Genomic DNA, 18,429 nt, shown 5'->3' on the forward strand with positions numbered 1-18,429 from the left:
CACACACACACACACACACACACACACACACACACACACACACACACACACACACACACACACGCACACACACACACACACCACTATTCAGATCAGGATTTCACAGAGACACACACAAACATGTGGTAATACTTGTTATTCCACAGAATCGCCTTTGTTGTGTTGAATGAGGGGCATGTTTGATTGACCCCAGAACATCACACATCCACCACTTCTGCTCCTCACATGATAGCAAGTGGAGCTGAGGTCCAAGTAAACCTCTGTAATGAGCTGAAGGTTCAGGGAGGGAAAATCTAACTGTTATCCATCTGAGTACCATTTGTTTCTTCCTCCACATTCTGTGCCAGCCTGTTAATAAGATACTTAATATACAAGGCTGGCGTTGTTTGTTAATCAATTTTGCTTTTCTGAACTTACTTGCTGTGAATAACATAACACTTTCAGCGTTGTCTGATGAAGGCCTCACAGACCAGCATATTAAGAAAAAGAGACATTATGCACTGCAGCAAAACAGCGTCTTTGCCCACACATGGAAATTTTAGGTTATTGTGATTAAAGCAGCTTAATGGATTGCATGATGAGACATTCAAATTCTAAGTCTATTTTCAGGTCAAAGCATCAGTTCAAAATGAATGTGGCAAATAATATAATGAAAAAAAATGCAAAAGAAACTCATCTCAAGTTGCATCTCCTTTATTCATTCAGAGATCTGGTCAGCAGAGATTACATCACAAACATAATTAAGTGTGATTGGATGGATATGCTTTTCTCATCAACACAGCAACCTGTGCACACACACTGTCTGAATGTGTTACATGAGTGAAACTGACGTGAGCTTAGATGGATCAGAGTTCCACAGCAAACAAACGTCATCAAACAGAGCTAAACTTAGCTCTTCCACAAATAGACTGATGCAATGCCTGCATTGTGTCCCAGATTAATCGCTTAAAAATGTACCCAAATGCAAACATCTGTTTGAAAAGAATCGCTGAACTATTCAGTTCACATTAACAAATGTTTTTTTTTTGTTTGTTTTATTAACCAAAGTGACACTTAAAAAATCTCATTTACTTCTTGAGTTATTTCAAACAGACTCATCAAGCGTTTGTATCTCATTTAGCAGTTTCACAAGCACTTTGTGAGATAAAAGTGAGTAAGCTTGCCAGATAAGTGCCTGTTGATAATACTTTAAAGACAGGAGATATGTAGAATAAGTATGAGCAACAATAATGTCTTTACTGGAACACTGCAGCTGCTAACTAAAACATAGTTTTAGCACTGCCAAAAGATCAGCCTAAAAAGGTGGGCAGAGGTCCTACTTATTGATAAAGTGCATACTTTTATTAAAGTTTATTATTATTATGTCTTATGTTACTTTGATATGTAAGTGTTATTAATATTTATATCAGAAACCACCAGCACCCTGCTGTTGATCGTAGGTGTTGACAGAGCAGAAACAGATTTAAAACAGACACACCCCCAGATCCATTTCTACTCTGATGACGTCGCACTGTCTGACCCAGCTGGTACGGCAAGATCAAACGCAAACCTGGAGAGACTGATTGAAAGAAACTGGCCTGAACTTGATGGGCCAATGGCACAATCGAAATCTATAGACTGGAAGTAGTCAAGACTGATGACTGATCAAACGAGGACAAGTTACAGTATTAATGTGCAATCACAAGGTGCCAAAACCTACAAGAGCGTCATGTGACCTGTAGCACTCTATGGTCTGGGGTCCTGACTGGCGACAAAAGAAACACTAACAAATCATCAGCACAATGGAAATGAAGCGAATCAGGAGCTCGTTCCTCTAGTTTTGGGACTGCCAACCATGGCATGAATGAGGAGGACTTGAGACGAAGACTTAAGGTTGACCCAATCACTGCCAAGAGGACAGAAACCCAGCTTCAGTGGAATGGCCACACCATGTTTGTGGAAAACAAGGCACTTTGCTGCTAATCCAGCAGAAAAATATGACATGGACATCCAAAGCGGTGGACCTAGTACTAAGAGACTCCAGCATCAGGGTCAAGTGGAGCCATGTCACAGAACCTGGATAAACGGCAATAACGCAAAGAAAGAAGCTAATATTAACGTCAGACATCCACATTCCTAAATATGTTTGAAGAGAAATCCAATTCTAAAAAAAACCACTCAAAATGTTTCATCCAGGCAGAATGAAGGCATTGGAGTGAGAAAAAGTTCTGTTGGCTGACATTTTTCAAATTTTAGTGGGAGGAAGTAGCTCAAGAGATAATCAATGATACGTAGCTAGCTTTAAGGAAACTGGATAACCTCAGTTTGCCATCCTGATATAGGAGGAGGTACCTGGAGAAATTATTTGATGTAATCTTAAAAATGTGCCAAACTTCTCTCTTCTAACATAAACTATTCTGCATTAACAGGAGATGTTAATATTACACAGGCACTCCTGTCTGAGTTTAAGGAAGTTTCGGCCATTAGTTGCCATGCCTGCTGAATTACAACAGATAGACTCACTGCTGGTTATTATCCCACCAGGAGAGTGTGTGAGTAAAAACTGCTTGTTAACAGGCTGAGCTAGCATCAGCTGCTCACACTGTGGAACAGATTGCACCCAGCTGAGAACATCTTATTTTTAAAGGTGCGACCTCCTACTCAAAACTTTGATTTCTGAACATTTTAATAGCTCATCTTAGGCTGGGAGATGGTGAGAGCAGATCCATATACTTGTGTGGGTGTTAGCTAGCTGAACCTGCAGATCCATACATGAAATAAAACAAAAAATTATTATCATTTAACAACCTGGATAGAAAGATACAGCACTCCAACCAACACAAGAATAAGTTTTCAAGGAATATTTTTTCCAGCAAAGTATCTGAAGATAACTTTTAATACTACTGGACAAAATTTGCACAGCAGCAGTCATGAACACTACGCCTCACCCCTAAATTAACAGAGGTTCTAGTGAATCATTCTAGTGCTTTAAACAATTATCACTTCACATCTGCACTGTTAGCTTATGATGTGTCTCCATAAGATTTACAAGCAAAATATGTCATTTTAAATCAGGAGAAGGGGACACGGACATCATTAAAACAATCTCAGATATGCTGCTAAATAAGAACATATTAGAGCTATTTAATAGAAAACACAATCAGTAACCTATAACAGCTGCCATATAAGGTGGCAGCTGTTGTGGCACACTGACCCAGTGGATCACAGGTACTATCATATCATCATTACCACAGTAAGGCAGATGGCAATTTAATTGAAAAGAAGACGTTGATAATCTTATAAACTTGAGCATTCGTGCAACTTAATACTGGAGTACAAATTCTTTGTTTCCAATCCAGCTGGGTTGATTTAATCATTTGGCTCTGGTGGGTCAGTTTACCTCTCTGTCAATTCATAATTACATTTTGAACCAATGCATTATGATTTTATCCCCTCCATTTTCTTTTCTTATCTATAAACAAAAACATGTATACATGTCATTTACATAAATTACTGTAGGTAGTTCTCTCAGTAGCTGTACTATTGTTGATAAATTATTGGTGATAAATGCTCTCTAAAATGTTTAAATCTTACATAAAATGTTTAAATTGACTACTATTGTCTAAAGACTGTTTAAGTTCTTCTACGAGTTCTATATGCACACACACACACACACACACACACACACACACACACACACACACACACACACACACACACACAGTTTAAATCTCATGTTTTGTACTTGAAGGGCTCCAGAATGCCTGGAGAGAACATGCAGAAAAACCCTGGGATTTGAACCGACAACCTTCTTACTTCAAATCAACAGTGCGACCAGCTGTACCGCTGTGTGGCCCCCATTGCTTTTCAGATAGACTTTAATAAATTTCCCAATTCCTGAGTAAGTGCTTGACTTTATCCGCTACTCAAGATTTTATACACCGGAGGTTGGGAAGCATTTATTTCATCAGACATGAGAACTACTTTTACATTTAGAGGTTCTAGAGGATTCATTTGTGCATGAAGATTTTCTAACAAACCTTCATGTGGTTTTTTTCAGAGAAGTGCACCCAGAGCAGCAGTAAGGCTGAGCTGTTAGACTGGTGAGTTAATTAGATAGTAGTTTTCACTGTTATGTTTAGTGAGTTCTAAGTACTGCTGCAACCCACTGATATATAAAGCTATTATCTCACAGGTACAGATGTACAGTATGTATGAAGTTAACTGGCTATGGTTTACAACTGATTTCTAGGCAGATTAAAAGTGAGCTGAGTGGATATGTTCAGTCTTTTTAAAAAATCTTTTAAACACATTAAAACTCCAATCTGCTCTACAGCTCTGATAAAGGCTCTGCTTTCACTGAGCAGCCAAGGGTTTGCGCTTATAGATGTTACATAATGGACACCAATGATATGTAAAGTTGGTACTAAAAATACACAGAAATATGAAAATGGACTAAAGCGTACTAAAAAAGCTCAATCAAACATGAGCATAGAAAACATGACACAGTTTTGTAAGTGCTGATTTTTTTTCTCTCCCAACCTGGTCTTTACATTTTTTTTCTTTAGGAAAAAAAATGCTTGATTTCATAATATCTTTAGTATGTATTCATGCTCTCAACATTCACTTGTTGGTTTTCTCCGCATTGATTCAGCAGTGGAGGTAGACCGAAGGTGGAGCAGGTTCTGCATTACAACCCGTTCCAACAGATTCTGGTTCTTATCCCTCCACTGATCAACTGACACAATTTACAAAACAGGAAGGAACCCCAATCGAACCGAGTAGCTCAGAGCACCCTACTGTTGTCACATTTTTAGTGCCGTCACGTAACTGCATTTCCTTCCATGAGACCAACAGCAAATCCTGGAAGCTTTGAGCTGCTTGTTGTCAAAGTGGCTGCAAAACAGCCTGGTGGGAGAAAACATTGGGGCTTTTTCTGTGATGTGTCAATTTTGGACCAGAAAATGTTGTGCGTGACATGACCAAAACTATAAAAGTGACCAATGCTTTGATATGTTGGAGTCCAATCAAAAACAATCTTACTCCAAACCCTTCTGGGGTGAAACTGGATTTTGTGATACAAGATCCTGCGATATTAAAACATCACGGTATTTCTCATTGAGCTAAATGTTATCTCAACTACCCTTAAATCATTTGTTTGGGAGAATTGTGGGTTTCTAGGTGGAACTATAAATTCAACAGAGTGACTGACACAAAAGATCTATAAGTACTCATGATGGGAAGAGGCAGAAAGCATTGCTATGACAACCACTGTATAGATGTCTAAGGGTAAGTCAAACTGCAACAATCAGAGCCCACTCTATCAATAGTAACTGGGAAATGTGGTACAGCAGACCATCCATGGTGAAAACTGCTCTAATGTCTGAAGAGATGAAAACAAATCAGAAAAGGAAAGATCAGTTTGTTGAATTGTCAAAATCTATAAAATTAACAACAAAGGTATTTTTGACGCATAAATTTGATCTTTGAACTTTTCTTGGAAGTAATTTTAAAATCTCATCACGTCTCATTCTCGTGAAATCAGCATCATGTCTCGTCTCACTTTGAGACCTTTTGATCTATCTGCCTTTATTTCTATCATCTACCTTTTGATATTTATTTCCTTTATTTTCACAACTATTCATTTTCAGACTAATGCAGGATTGGAAGTTTGTCTAGAAGCCCTTCTGTAATGTCTAAATCCAGTAAGTTATAAATGTACATGCAGCCTGTCAGCTGAGCAGAAGCAGTGCAATGATTAACATCTAATTGAAATTCAACACATAATTTAACTTGTCCAGGTAGAAATAAGTTTTAATAAACACTAAAATCTCTAAGAGGCACTTTAGCCTATTGAAATTTGTTGAAGAAAAAACCCCCCAAAATAAAACATGTTTTTAAATTTTGTTCATTCTGCAAACAGACAAACAGGAAAGCTGAAGGAAAAATATTATTAAACAACTTCATGATCCAACCATTTCCTAAAAATCATTTGGAAAACATTTTTGCGTTTCCAGCTTACATCACCGATCCCGTCATGTTTCGATTAGATTTGTCTGTTTTCTGATAACCTTTCATACAGGCAGGTGAGTCAGGAGTAAACAGCTGACGATACAACAGAGCGCGGCTGATGTTGGACCGCCGGTCGGCCCGATCCTCCACACTGAGACCTCAATCTGCAGCTCATCTCATGATGCGACTGAATCCAATGACACGGGAACAGAGCGCAGTCAGAGGTGCTTTTTAAAGGTTGCCAGGGATACACTATCAAAAACACACTGCTTGTTAGGGAATGTGGGGGTTTTTTCTCTCCATCTCTCTTCTGAATATTCCACCCAGAATAACGCCGGTATCAGCATTGCAGCTCTGACTCGTAGTTTGGATCTGCAGGATGTCTCAACCTAATTATCTGGTGGTGATTGCTGCCAGCAGATTTGCATGGAAGAAATGTTCATATTAATAACAAGGTAGCTAACAGAACCTCGCAGTAAAATTATACCATTGCGACGTGTTGTGATGTGTGGTTTCAAGTCAGTCTGTACCTTCGGGGTTCAACACCTTCAGATCGCATCGGCTGCAGAAGAGCTGCTTTGGTGACTTTTGCTGTCGAATCACTGCAGATTCGTTAGTCCATTTTAAAGTTGGAGCTGATTATTTATGGTTAAGTAAAGAGTTTTTAAAGATGTCTTTCACTATATGCTGTGTAATCTTTTTGTCGTTTATCATATTTTTTATGCTTCAAGTATCTATATTTGCAGGGAAATTAAACCTAATTTTCTATATTAGATGCAGAACAAGAACTCAGTAGGATCACATGTATCCTTTACATGTGATACATGAAAAGGAATATTAATCCTTTATGAAACAGAAATGGAAAACATAAACAGCGGTGGCTGTTGTAAGTCACCCTGAGCCTGTTCTGCTCAAGATTTATTTGCTGTATTTATACATAGAACAAAAGTTCAGCACATCAAAGAAAAAAAATTTCTGTTCTGAGGTCCTAATATACGTCCTTTGTCCTTTCCTCATTCTACATGCCTTGTTGTGCATTCACACATAGAAAAATATTTTATAAGAGTCAAACTGTGCCTAAAATGATCTGTTTGCTGCAGATCAGCTCAGATCAGTTGTCACCAGCGGCAGCACAATTGTCTCCACATGCAGATATGCAATAAACACTCTTTTCAGAGCACTTGTTCCATCTTTGATGGAATGTCACCGTGGTGAGGCATATAACACTTCAAACAATGCCTCTGCAGGTGAACGGGCTCAGATTTGTCCTCTCTGGTATTAAGACAGATGCATAAGCTGGACTGTTGGTTTAGCTGTTCCTAGTCTGTGATGCTTTCATTGTCAGTATGTATTTTTTTAATTTGTGAGCAAGTAAAGCAAGACACTTAGAACCTTAAAGGGATTGTCTGATTTGTTTTCTGACATGTTAGGGCACACATGCAGAACACTGATGAGTATTTAAAATTGCACAGAGGTGGCACGTGTAACACAAGCAGCAGAGGGTGCCAACAGGTGCTGCAGATACGCAGCTGATGATTGCCAAAGCATCCAACTGTCGGTTAAAACATCAACCAATTAAGATGCGTCTCCTTTGATTCACATTTTATGTTACAGACTTAGTTTTTTGTCTCCTACTCATTTTTGTAGAACATCTATTATCACTATGTCATAATGACAATAACAGATGATTAGAAAGACGTACTGGAAAGGTGATTTCTACTCTGTTGTGCTTGTCAACTGTAAGATACAGAACAAAATTTACCTCAACAACCTTCGATGATGCTTCACGAAACAAAAAGTTGCCATTTGGTTTGAACTAAGCAAACAGGTAGTAGCCTCCTATTGGATAATTACTACCTGGGCGAATATCTTCCAGATGGCATCAAGGTAATGCCATTGAGTACCTTCTCATTTCCCAGACATCCATGTGGAAAGACACATTCTGTAATTGGTGAAAGATGCTAGGTCAAGTCATTGGAATCAAGCAGAAAAAATATCCAAGGAGATAACCCAACTAAAATCGGGTTGAGAACTGTCTAATGGAAGGAAGTGGGAAACTATCATCCTTGAGGGAGAAATGTGGTTGGAAAGTTCCCCCAGCATAGTCATGATCGGTGATAACTTAAATGCTTGATGACATCAAATTGCAGAAAAGCAACAGTAGCTCTCAGGGCGATGTTAACCAGTGAAAATAAGAGTATTTCCACATGCAGTGTGAAGGGACTGAACAGCCATAAGAAAACCACTAATCAGTGAAGCTAACCGGAGAAAAAGGCTTCAGTTTGGAAGGGAGCATAAAGAGTGGACCCTAGAGTGATGGAAGGAGGTCATGTGGTCTGATGAGTCCAGATTTATTCTCTTCCAGAGTTATGGGAGCATCAGGGTGACTGTCTGCATCAGGCAGACTGTCTGCAGTGTAACAGCATCATAGTGCCTGTGGTGGCATCATGAGGTCAGCTGACTGGCTGGAGATACTGAATGACCAGGTTATTCTATCAATGGATTACTTCTACCCTGAAAACAGAGGGATGACCCAAGATGACAATGCCGGGATTCATCGAGCTGAAATAGTGAAACAGTGGTTAAGGGAGGATGAGGCGTTATTGACATGGATTGTCCACCAGAGTTCAAGCTGATCACTGAGAATCTTTAGGATGTTCTGGAGAAGGCTGTGGCCACAGCGGCCGGCCTCTCGCATCGTCAGCACAGCACTGGATGGAAATAAATCCTGTGACTTTGCAGACGCTGATCAGAACAATGCCACAGAAAATTCAAAGATAAATGCGGTGCAGCAAAATACTAGAGTGTTTTTGGCAGAGGTGTAAAGATGTTTGGTTTGGGCTGGTGAATGGTTTAGAGGCGGAGTGGCCTCTACACCATACACCAGCTGTTGACGCAGCTGTTTGGGGTTCAATTCCCAACCCTTCGCTCTCTGCCTATTTCCTGTCTAATAAACTGAAAATAAAGGCCGCTAGAAAAACCTTTAAAAAAAAAAGATCTCTGGTTCTTGGTTCCTGCTGAGAGCTGCTTTCCTTCTGCTCCTCTCACATTATACCAGTAAAATAATCTAGCTGTCCTTTTAAAACCACTTCTCTCCGTTGACTCACTGTAGAGTTTCAATAGAAGAGCAGTCTGTCTGCAGATCACTCACCCAACAAGCATTCAGCAGAGATGAGCCGGTCATAATGTAAAGCAGACAATAGAGCTGAAAGACGGACACGGTTTTGGTGTGAGAGGTGGACGTGTTTGTCAGAAGCCCCATGTAAAACCCTGAGGGGAGCAGACTGCCACGCTGCGACTGCTCCTTCATTCCCCATTTAGACTGATCCTTCACAAAAAGATCTTTTCTTCACAGTCTTATTTTTTCCATAACGAGACAAGAGAGAGATTCTGCACAACAGAATTGAATTTGTGAGCTCTTGATGCTAATTGTCTAACCTTTTTCACTTCCTGTCATCAACAATTCTTACCCGAGTTTTTGGATTTTGCACTATGCAGCTCTTCCAAATAAATGCCACCGGCTGTGAGGACACGTGTGTACTTTTCTTGGCAACACGCTGCCCAAGACACAAGCAACTCTGACGGTAGCTATAGGAACTTGAGCTGATGCAGAGCTGACTGATCGGCTCTGCTGCGTCTCTGGATCCACAGGATGTAGCAGAGCAGCTGCATCTCATCGCCTCATCATCCCTAACGTTTAGCGACAAACCCTCAGCACATACAGGATAAGTGCATGTGAAAGTCATTTCCCTCACAGGCATAAACAAACTGCAAACACTGGGAAGTTAACTCACCAAGTTGGGAAGCGAAGATAATTTTGGGCATGATTAAAATAAAAATCTCTTTATGAATGAGCCTTCGGAACTTGTGCAGAGGTGCTGACTCTGCTCAATGTAGAGTTCAGAAAATAGGTTGTTACAGCTTTCAATCCATGATAAATGTCAAAAAATGGAATAAAGTTTAGGAAATCAGATAGCTGTCTTGGATGCAGAAAGTGGGGAAAAAAAAAACTAAAAATATGCATAGATAAAAATAAATAATAAAAATGCCCAATAATAATAATAATAGCAATTATTATTATTCCTAATAAATATATGTTTATCTGCAGGTGTCTGCCTCTTAGCTGCATTTTTTTGTGACAGTTTAAAAGGAAAAGTACATTTTATACAACTGAAGTGATGGGAGCAGTAGTAGAATTTCATAAATGAAGAGACAGACATAAGGAATGACTCACCTCTAACCGGAGCTGTTACACAAATCTTCCCTCCAAGTGGCTCTGAAGGACTGAGGAGCATAAAACGGGTGGATTTATGAGTCGTGCCAGTGGCGATGCTGAGCTGTGTGTGTTTGAGTGAAGAGAGAAAGGGAGAGAGAAAAAGAGAGAGAGAGAGGCAGAGAGAGAGGGAGGAAGAAGAACTCCCTTCCCTGCCCTGACTGTGTTGAATACGACGCACAGCCACAGCGAAGAATTTTTAGCCGGCTTTCTCTCACCGGGGAGAGAAGGGAGCAGCAGCCAGACGCTTCCTCTGCAAGAAATGCAGTCGCTTCAAAGCTCCAACAAACAGCTCGGGTTTTGTCACAACTTCTTGTAGCGCATGTTCACAGCTGTTACACCAAATGACTGGTAAGGAAAAGTCTCTGTCAGCGTGTGATGATGGCTATATGGCATCACAGCAGTTCAGCACATTATGATAGATTTTACACTTATCACAAAGTGATATGTTTAATATGGATGATTATCTAGCTAATGAAAAAATATGTTTTGGAAAAAAAAATTACTTAAAATGAATTTAGAAAGTTAAAAGAGAATTGTGTCCCTGCAGATGTTGTGTACAGTGTTTGGCCTCAGTGCTGCTCAGAGCCTGCAGGCTGACAGCAGAGCTTTAATGACTCTGTCCAGCTGATCTCTGTACTTCACTCTGTACTTTTGACGATATGGGCTGGTATTCTTTGGCTCTCCACTCTTCATCCACTCTGAACCTGTGATTTCCAAATGAACTGCAAAACACGCTTTTGAAGTTGCCAGCTCTTCTGGAGCAACTTAACACAGCAGCAGAAGGGCCCCTGCGTTCTGCATGCGTCTGCCTGGTCACTGGAAATGCAGCTCTACTCCACTTCTCAGTTCTCTCAAGGGGGCAGTTATGTTTGTAGTTTAGGAACTTTTCCTACCACGCTGTTTTCTTCCACTCAACCATCCATTAATATTTAATCAGACAGTGTCTTTAACAATTACAGGTTGTGGCTTGTCTGACTTATGGATGCTACAAATGATGAACAACTGTCAAGTCAACAGGTTTCACCATGATTTTGTCGACCATAATGTAACCTTTCTGGATTAGAAAAGTTTTCTACCAGTCTTGCGACTTTTGAGTTTTCATTTACCATAAGGCATAATCATCAAAATCATCACGACTGATGTAACTCAAAGTATGTAAGTTTGTGACTGGTTTATTTAAGGCTGGACGATGCCACTGAGAAACGATACAAGAGTTTTACATCAGTCGATATCAAAATCCTGCCTCATTTGCTTCACTCCATCAGTGCCTCATCACTAGATGTCTGGCAACATCAGAGATTTGGCAATAATTTCATTGATCCAGTCCATGAAATACTGAGTGTTGCTGCTCAACACTCAAATTCATTTTCCTTACAAACATTAACACCCTTCAAAATGAAATAAAGTTCACTGTGATGTAAGATTTATTGTCAAGAAGCCTTTGTAACAAACAAAAGAAAATGAATTAAACCTAAATAATCTCACTGTTTGCGCAAAGTATATCTGAGTTTCACTCTTTGAATAAATTAGCTTTTCAATTACTGTATTGTACATTGATATGCTGAAAATAATCATTACCTTTAAGAAATATTTGCACAGCAGTAAGATGGCACCACCATGCACCAGTCTTCTCTTATTCTCTGTGGAACTTTCTTTTTTTTTTTTTTTTTTTTTTACATTTTTAACAAAACCCACTGTTTGAGTTAAAATAACTCTTTTTAGATTTTATTGCTGTTGTTGTATTATTCATGGGATCCTTCTTGTATCTCAACAATCTAGGCTTGTATTCCCAAATTCCATTCTTAAAACTATTGATTATAACCCAAGGCTTTCAGGATTACTGCAGTAGTTGACTCTCAAAAAACGTCAGAAAAATGAAGATAGCTTCAATTTCGCCTGAGGTCTTTCTGTGTGGAGCCGAGTTCTTGGCTTCTTCCCACAATGTAGACACACAGACCTTAAGTGAAATGGTAACATTTAAACAACCTGGGTGTCTGTTAACATTTGCATGTCTGTGAGGTGACCTGTCAGCCTGTCCAGGTTGATGGCTGGTCAGGCTTCAGCAGCCCTAAACGGCGTTAAGAAGGTTAAGAGGATTTTTTTTCTTTAAAAGTATGTTTCTTTGTGACTAGAAATATTGCGATAAAGTAAAAAAAAAAATTAGATATAAAGCTCTGCAAATCCATATTTAAGAAACAAAATACAAAAGGAATCACTTTTTTTTCAGTGTTTTGCTAAAGAAACCATTATAGATCTAACATTTCTACAGGAAGCAGCCACTGCTGGGTTTTTGTTGCCCTCACATGCTACAGTAATTTTTTCTTACAACACTCAGGATGTGTGTTTGAAGGCTTCACACACCAGCCCAACTTCCTGATGCCAGCCTTCAGTTTTACTTTATGTAACCTTTCCTGGTGGAGCTGCTCATGTGCTTTAAATTGGTATGCTGAAAACATTCCCTCCCAGTCAAGTTTATTAATGTTTCCTTCAATGAAGCAATTTTATTAGACAACAATTAAGAGACTGACAAAAAAAAGAAAAAAACTCTGAGCTTGAGGTGGCACAGTTTTCTCTTAAATGACATCTTCTGCTGCTGAGTTAGGAACCATTTATAAAACGTATTTGTTGTTTGTCAAGGAGTGTCTGTTATTCCTTCAGTTCTAATCTCCCTTTAAAAACAGTTTGTCATGAAACTTCCTTGAAGTGAAGAGATTGCATCACTGTGATTTGTTTTTCCAAAAAGCATCTTGAGAGTTTCTTAAGAAAGAAGCCAAAGAAAATATCTTAGAATGAAAGAATGTGAAGCCAACCACTGAACGGCAGCAGCAGTTTTCTCTCACCTGTTGTGTGCAAACAAGTTACTTTAGATAATTAAATAAAATTTAGACAGACAGACAGACAGACCACTCTCTCTCAGGGAAATTGTAATTTCCGTCTTCCCCACAGCAGTCTTAGTTATATTTTATACTTAAAAAATGACTTTTTTTTTTACATTATCACATTAATCCTGTAGTCCATCTGTTTTACTATTTATGGCAAAAATAAGCAGGCTCTTTTAATTCCAAAGTTTGGTGACATACAAAGTAAAAAAAAAATCTATCCTTTACAGTGCTGTGAAAAAGTAATTGTCAAAGTTAAACAGTGTGACAAAACCACACATACACACACTTCTCAAAATGCAGCACATCATACACTGATCTACAGTGACTCAAAAACAAATGAGGAGCAAAGACATTTGCACCCATCTGCCTGGAAACAACTAGAAAGCTGTTAGGGCATTGGGACTTCAGCAATCCATGGTGAGAGCAATTATCTAAAAAAAGCGATGAACGTTTCCAGGAGTATCCAGCCTATCCCATAAAATTCCTCTAAGTGTGCATCAACAACTAACCCAACAGCTCACAAAACAGCCTAGAAAAACTTGCATAAGTTCAGATTACAGTTGAGGCTAAAAATACATTTGAGAGTTCCGTTCCACAGCAAAACCCCCTGAGGAGTAAAATAAAGACAACAACATGTCTTACATTTGCCAAAGAAAACGTAATCAAAATTTTGGAAGAAATATTTTGTGCACAAAACAGTTTTATTGCTATTGCAGATGCACTAAAACAAAAGCTGTCCCACAATTAGCAAAACCTAACAGTCATGAAGCAGGAAAAGCACATTCACAGGTTTTGACAAAAACTGAACACACCTTTAAACCTTGAAAGCATTCAAAATGTTACTTCCTTGCAACAGCAATTGAACTTTTATGAACTTTCAAATGAACACACCTATGTTCTAAAATGTAGAATGTAGTGTAGCCCCTGGTTAAAAAAAAACATGCTCTTAAGGCCCTTTAATATTTGCAAAATATTTACAAGGTTGGTTGTATGTACACAGAAAATATAAGTGAGAAAGTTGTATTATTGCTTTTGTAAAATTTTAATCCGAGTGATTATATACATGCGGGGAGCGGTTACTGTTGTGAGTAGCGTGAGAAAAAATGAGAAAAACAGAAAGCTGAAGCTTTTCTGGACAGGACTTGAGCATTTATTAAAGACTGTATTGAATTTCCTATCTATGAAGTAGTTTAGGTTAACGAGGGACAAGTGAACTCAACAGAGAAAAAAAAAGGACGGAACAATGGGATGATGGGAAGATGAAGGGAGAAGAACGCAGGAGAAGACAAGGAGGAAGCTAATGGAGACCGCAGTTAAATGAGTGCACAGGTTGAGGTGGGAGCAAGAACTGAACTGTTTTATGCACGTTCTGCACAAGTAAACTTGCACCCGGTGGGTAGGATACCTGCAGAAGTGTTTTGTAGTGAAGAACTGCGGAGGAGAACTGCGGCCGATCCGAGGAGAACTGCGGCCGATCCGAGGAGAACTGTGGCTGATCCGAGGTGGCTAGAGGAACATGTCAACATGGCGACGCTGGTGTTAGCATGATTGAGGAGGAGTCCTGCAACTCGTGTGGCGGAGTTCTAACAGAAATTGGACTCGCAAAGCAACCTTGGCGGAGAGGAAGTCGGCTGAGCGAGCAGGTCTGAGTCAGTTTTATTGCTTAAACGGGGAGGATTGTCGTAGCGACATCGCACCCTAGCTTCATCAGGCCTGCAACGAAAACTTTAACCGGTACTGGACAGTGTGTGTGTGAGTGAGAGAGTATGGGCCCATGTGTGATATTGTTTAAAACTGTAAATTCCGGTAAAAGTATAGAGTTCTGTTAGTGACAAAAGTTGAATTCTGGTTATATTGAAACAACAGTTCAAAAGAAGGGTTTTCATAAAAACCATTTATTTTTCCAAGTTCTTATTAAAATAAACTATTCAATTAGCTGGTTGTCTGGTGTTACTTATGTTACTTCAAATGTGTGTATGGTAATTGGACGAGTAAGGATTTACTCAGCATAGGTAAACCTGCGTGGTTTCTACCAGAACTTAACGAACCCAAATAGCCACCCCACCAGTGAGTTTATGTTCTTGTCCCAGTTAATAGTGGACAGAGCAGTGGGGTGCTACAGTAGGGAGGTGCACACACAGGTGTGTGTAATAAGGGACACATCAATCAGGCTAACAGACACTATATAAAGTCAACAGGTCACCTGTTTTGAACAAAAATGGACATAACCTCTAAGTTAGACAACAGGCACGACTGACCGGCTGTTTTTCTACAGTCTGCATGCATTGAAATTGAATTTTTGTTTCTATGTCTCCTGACAACATGTACTGTAACGTCGCCAATACCAGCAGACATGACAGACCAATTACAACTTATCCAATAGCAGCACATTCCTAAATAATTCTCCATTTTTCTGAAATATGTCGACTGTGCTTGTTTTCAATTTCCACTTTCTCTTCATTACAGCCAACAGCACCAACATATGACGAAGTCACGCTTTGTGTAGCCTTGTTGATTCGCTCCAAACCAGTAGATGGAAACATGCCTAATTCGCTTTTTCGTTTTTGCAATGTTTTAAAAAATTCTCTCAAAATTTTTATGACAATTGGATGCAAACATAGAAATGAGAAGAAGAGGAAGAAATATTATTGTAGCCAGGATGCAAGGGCAACAACTGTGGTAACATCACCCATTGTGCATCCATATGCATTTTCCATCATTATCCTAACGTAAGTCCTTACAACACACTTTTGAACAGACTACCTCACTTTATGGTAGCTGTAAACCAAAGATGAGATTCGTTGTCGTCTTAGAGAATGTTTTTCTGCCCCCTCCTGAACGTCAACAAAGATTTCTTCTCTACGTGTCAGTGAAAGGTGGTCGTGTGCCCAGACTAGCTGTGGAGGAAACCTGTGAGCAGACTGATGGAACAACTGATGAATTCATCACTTCAGAAGTTTCTCCCCCCGTTGCCTTGCTAACGACAACATAGCCTATGATGTTGACAAGGTCTTGATCCACCGAGGCGAAGAGAGGCTGATGTGTTTATTAGTGTGATCTTTTTTTCTTTTTCTATTCTCTTCGGTCATTATAAAAATCTGTCACATATAGAGAAATAATTCCATTGGTCTGCACAACCGGTGTTATGTAGGGCTGGTGAAGTTGTTTTTACAGTTGTTTTAAGTTGAGCACAAGAGTGTTTAGTTGAATTAAGCAGAATCAGCCTATATGATGGATGTGTCGGATGTTTAGAAAAGAAAATTGTTTTTTTTGTGAGAAATTGTAGAGTTTTGACTGACGTTTTCCTTTCTGAAAATGATCATAGAACAGCACGATAAACTCATCTGGGTTAAGAAGCATAGATTTTTACCATAGATTCTGAGAAAAACACGTATCTACGGTAAAACAACCCAACCAATTCTTCTTTGTGTGTATCAGAGTTGATCTCATAAGGACTGACTATAGACAGTGAGGTTATAGATTGGGAAACAAGGTCAAAGGTGAGCAGCTGGCACTAGGAAGTGCTGTGACAGACGAGGGACTTTTGACTGATTCCAGCTCCGGTTGGTTCAGAAGTATTTTCCTCCCATCTGAGGAGCTTCTCCCTCGACTAATCCAACTCGGATGAAAAACAAATGAACAGAGATCACACAGAATTAGACTTCCAGTTGAAATAGGCTCAAAGTTTTTTTGCTTTCCAGCCAAAGTTTGACTTTTGTGATTCCAAAGCCAAACTGCTTCTGGACTTTTTCAAAGCATTTTTGTAACAGATCTAGTTTAGTCCTTTTCTTCCCTCACATACCTGAACTAGTCATGTTCAATTCAATACCAGCGCAGTGGTAGAAAAAAAAAATACAAATAGACCTTGACTCAATGGTTAAAAAACCAATACTCTGCTTTTGAGCCGCTCTCACATGTCAGAGTCACGATCTGCTGCAGGACCCAAACAACCAAGCTTTTATAAATGAAGAATATTTGCATATAATTTTCTTGGGGTAATTTGGGCATTTCTACCTAGGAGGCTCTAAACCTTGATTAATCACATTCCTAATCTTTAAAACTCAACAATTAGCCTATCAGCGAAGCTACTCAAGCTTAGATCAAACACTAGAGTGGAACAGTCAAAGTCTGAGCCCAAATGCAATGGAGAATGACTAGCAATTCTTCAAAAATGGTATCTAGAGAAGATTTCCATCTCAGCAAGCTGGAGTTTTCTTGCAAAGAAGAATAAACAGAAATCTCAGTGTGGAAACACTCCAAAAGAGCTGCATTTTATTTTATTTTTCTTCTTGGAACCAACTTTTGAAAAACTACTTCAATTTGTTACAGTGAGTTTTCTTAGTTTTGCTGAAGCTAATTCTAATTTTAGAATTATTAAAATACGAATTGGAGCTTGAGGAAACACAAAAAAAATTAGAGTAATTTTCTAAGTTGGTTCAAAGGAAACTTTTCTTCAGTGTGTAATTACAACTAAATGTGGTTTTACAAAGTTTAAAGATTTTTCATTAGTTTCATAAGAGCTTTTTAAATGGTATCTTTGCTGATCCTAACCTATTCCTGAGGTGTTTGAGTCCAATGAAACGTCTTCATTCTGTTTCTGTCTCAGATAGGACAGGGAAAGTTTTACACAAACTGCAGCGTTGGTTGGCATGTGAATCAATAGTTCTGCTTTCAGTAACATGTGAGTATATAGATTGAATTAACAAGATCTATTTATGAGCAATTTATATGGGCCTCTGTCTCAAGATCACACAGCATAATTCTCAGAAGGGGGAACATTTCTTCTTAAGAAAGCCTTGTAAAAGTCAATTTTCTCCACAGAAGGTGTCTTAAGGGCACAGAGTCTTTCTGAAACATCTTTTGTCTTCCGACAACTTTTCTGTTCAAGGGCAATTTCTTTGCAAACCTCACAATTCTAAGAACTTCCTCACCATTTTATCAATAAACATTTGTATAAGCGAGCTCAATAAATGTGACTCTTGATCTAAAGTATGCAAATGAGTGTGCCTTCTGAGAAATAGTCATACAAATAAAGGTCTTAACTCAGGAATTTTTGTTTTAGTTTTAAGATTTCCTCCCCAGTAGTTATCATCTCATCTTGAATAAAGTCTTGTTTTAGTCTCTGATAGGCTGAAATTCAGACTGCTGTTGTTGCAGAGCAGAACCTTACCAAAGGTTCTGGGAACTTCCTTTCAGCGTTCTTATTTTCAAGTATTCTTTCTTAAGTTAAATGAATCTAAAAACTAAGCTCCAGTCACATGCTAATTTTGGGATTATATA

At 39.0% G+C, this 18,429-nt stretch overlaps 2 protein-coding genes across 2 annotated transcripts in view; one reads left to right on the forward strand and one right to left on the reverse strand.

Moving 5' to 3' along the window:
• Positions 1-10,372, reverse strand: part of LOC103465896 (melanocortin receptor 5) — a 29,688-nt gene extending 19,316 nt beyond the window's left edge. Inside the window, exon 1 of the mRNA XM_008411103.2 lies at positions 10,226-10,372. Within this exon, the coding sequence (XP_008409325.1) occupies positions 10,226-10,286 (61 nt within the window). The 5' untranslated portion in view covers positions 10,287-10,372. The remainder of the gene's footprint in view (positions 1-10,225) is intronic.
• Positions 10,373-10,525: 153 nt separating this feature from the next.
• LOC103465895 (protein NLRC3-like) overlaps positions 10,526-18,429 on the forward strand; it is a 76,349-nt gene continuing 68,445 nt past the window's right edge. The window contains exon 1 of the mRNA XM_008411102.2: positions 10,526-10,615. Within this exon, the coding sequence (XP_008409324.1) occupies positions 10,609-10,615 (7 nt within the window). The 5' untranslated portion in view covers positions 10,526-10,608. The remainder of the gene's footprint in view (positions 10,616-18,429) is intronic.

This window comes from Poecilia reticulata, linkage group LG6, assembly GCF_000633615.1.
Source record: "Poecilia reticulata strain Guanapo linkage group LG6, Guppy_female_1.0+MT, whole genome shotgun sequence".
NCBI classification, from domain to species: Eukaryota; Metazoa; Chordata; class Actinopteri; order Cyprinodontiformes; family Poeciliidae; genus Poecilia; species Poecilia reticulata.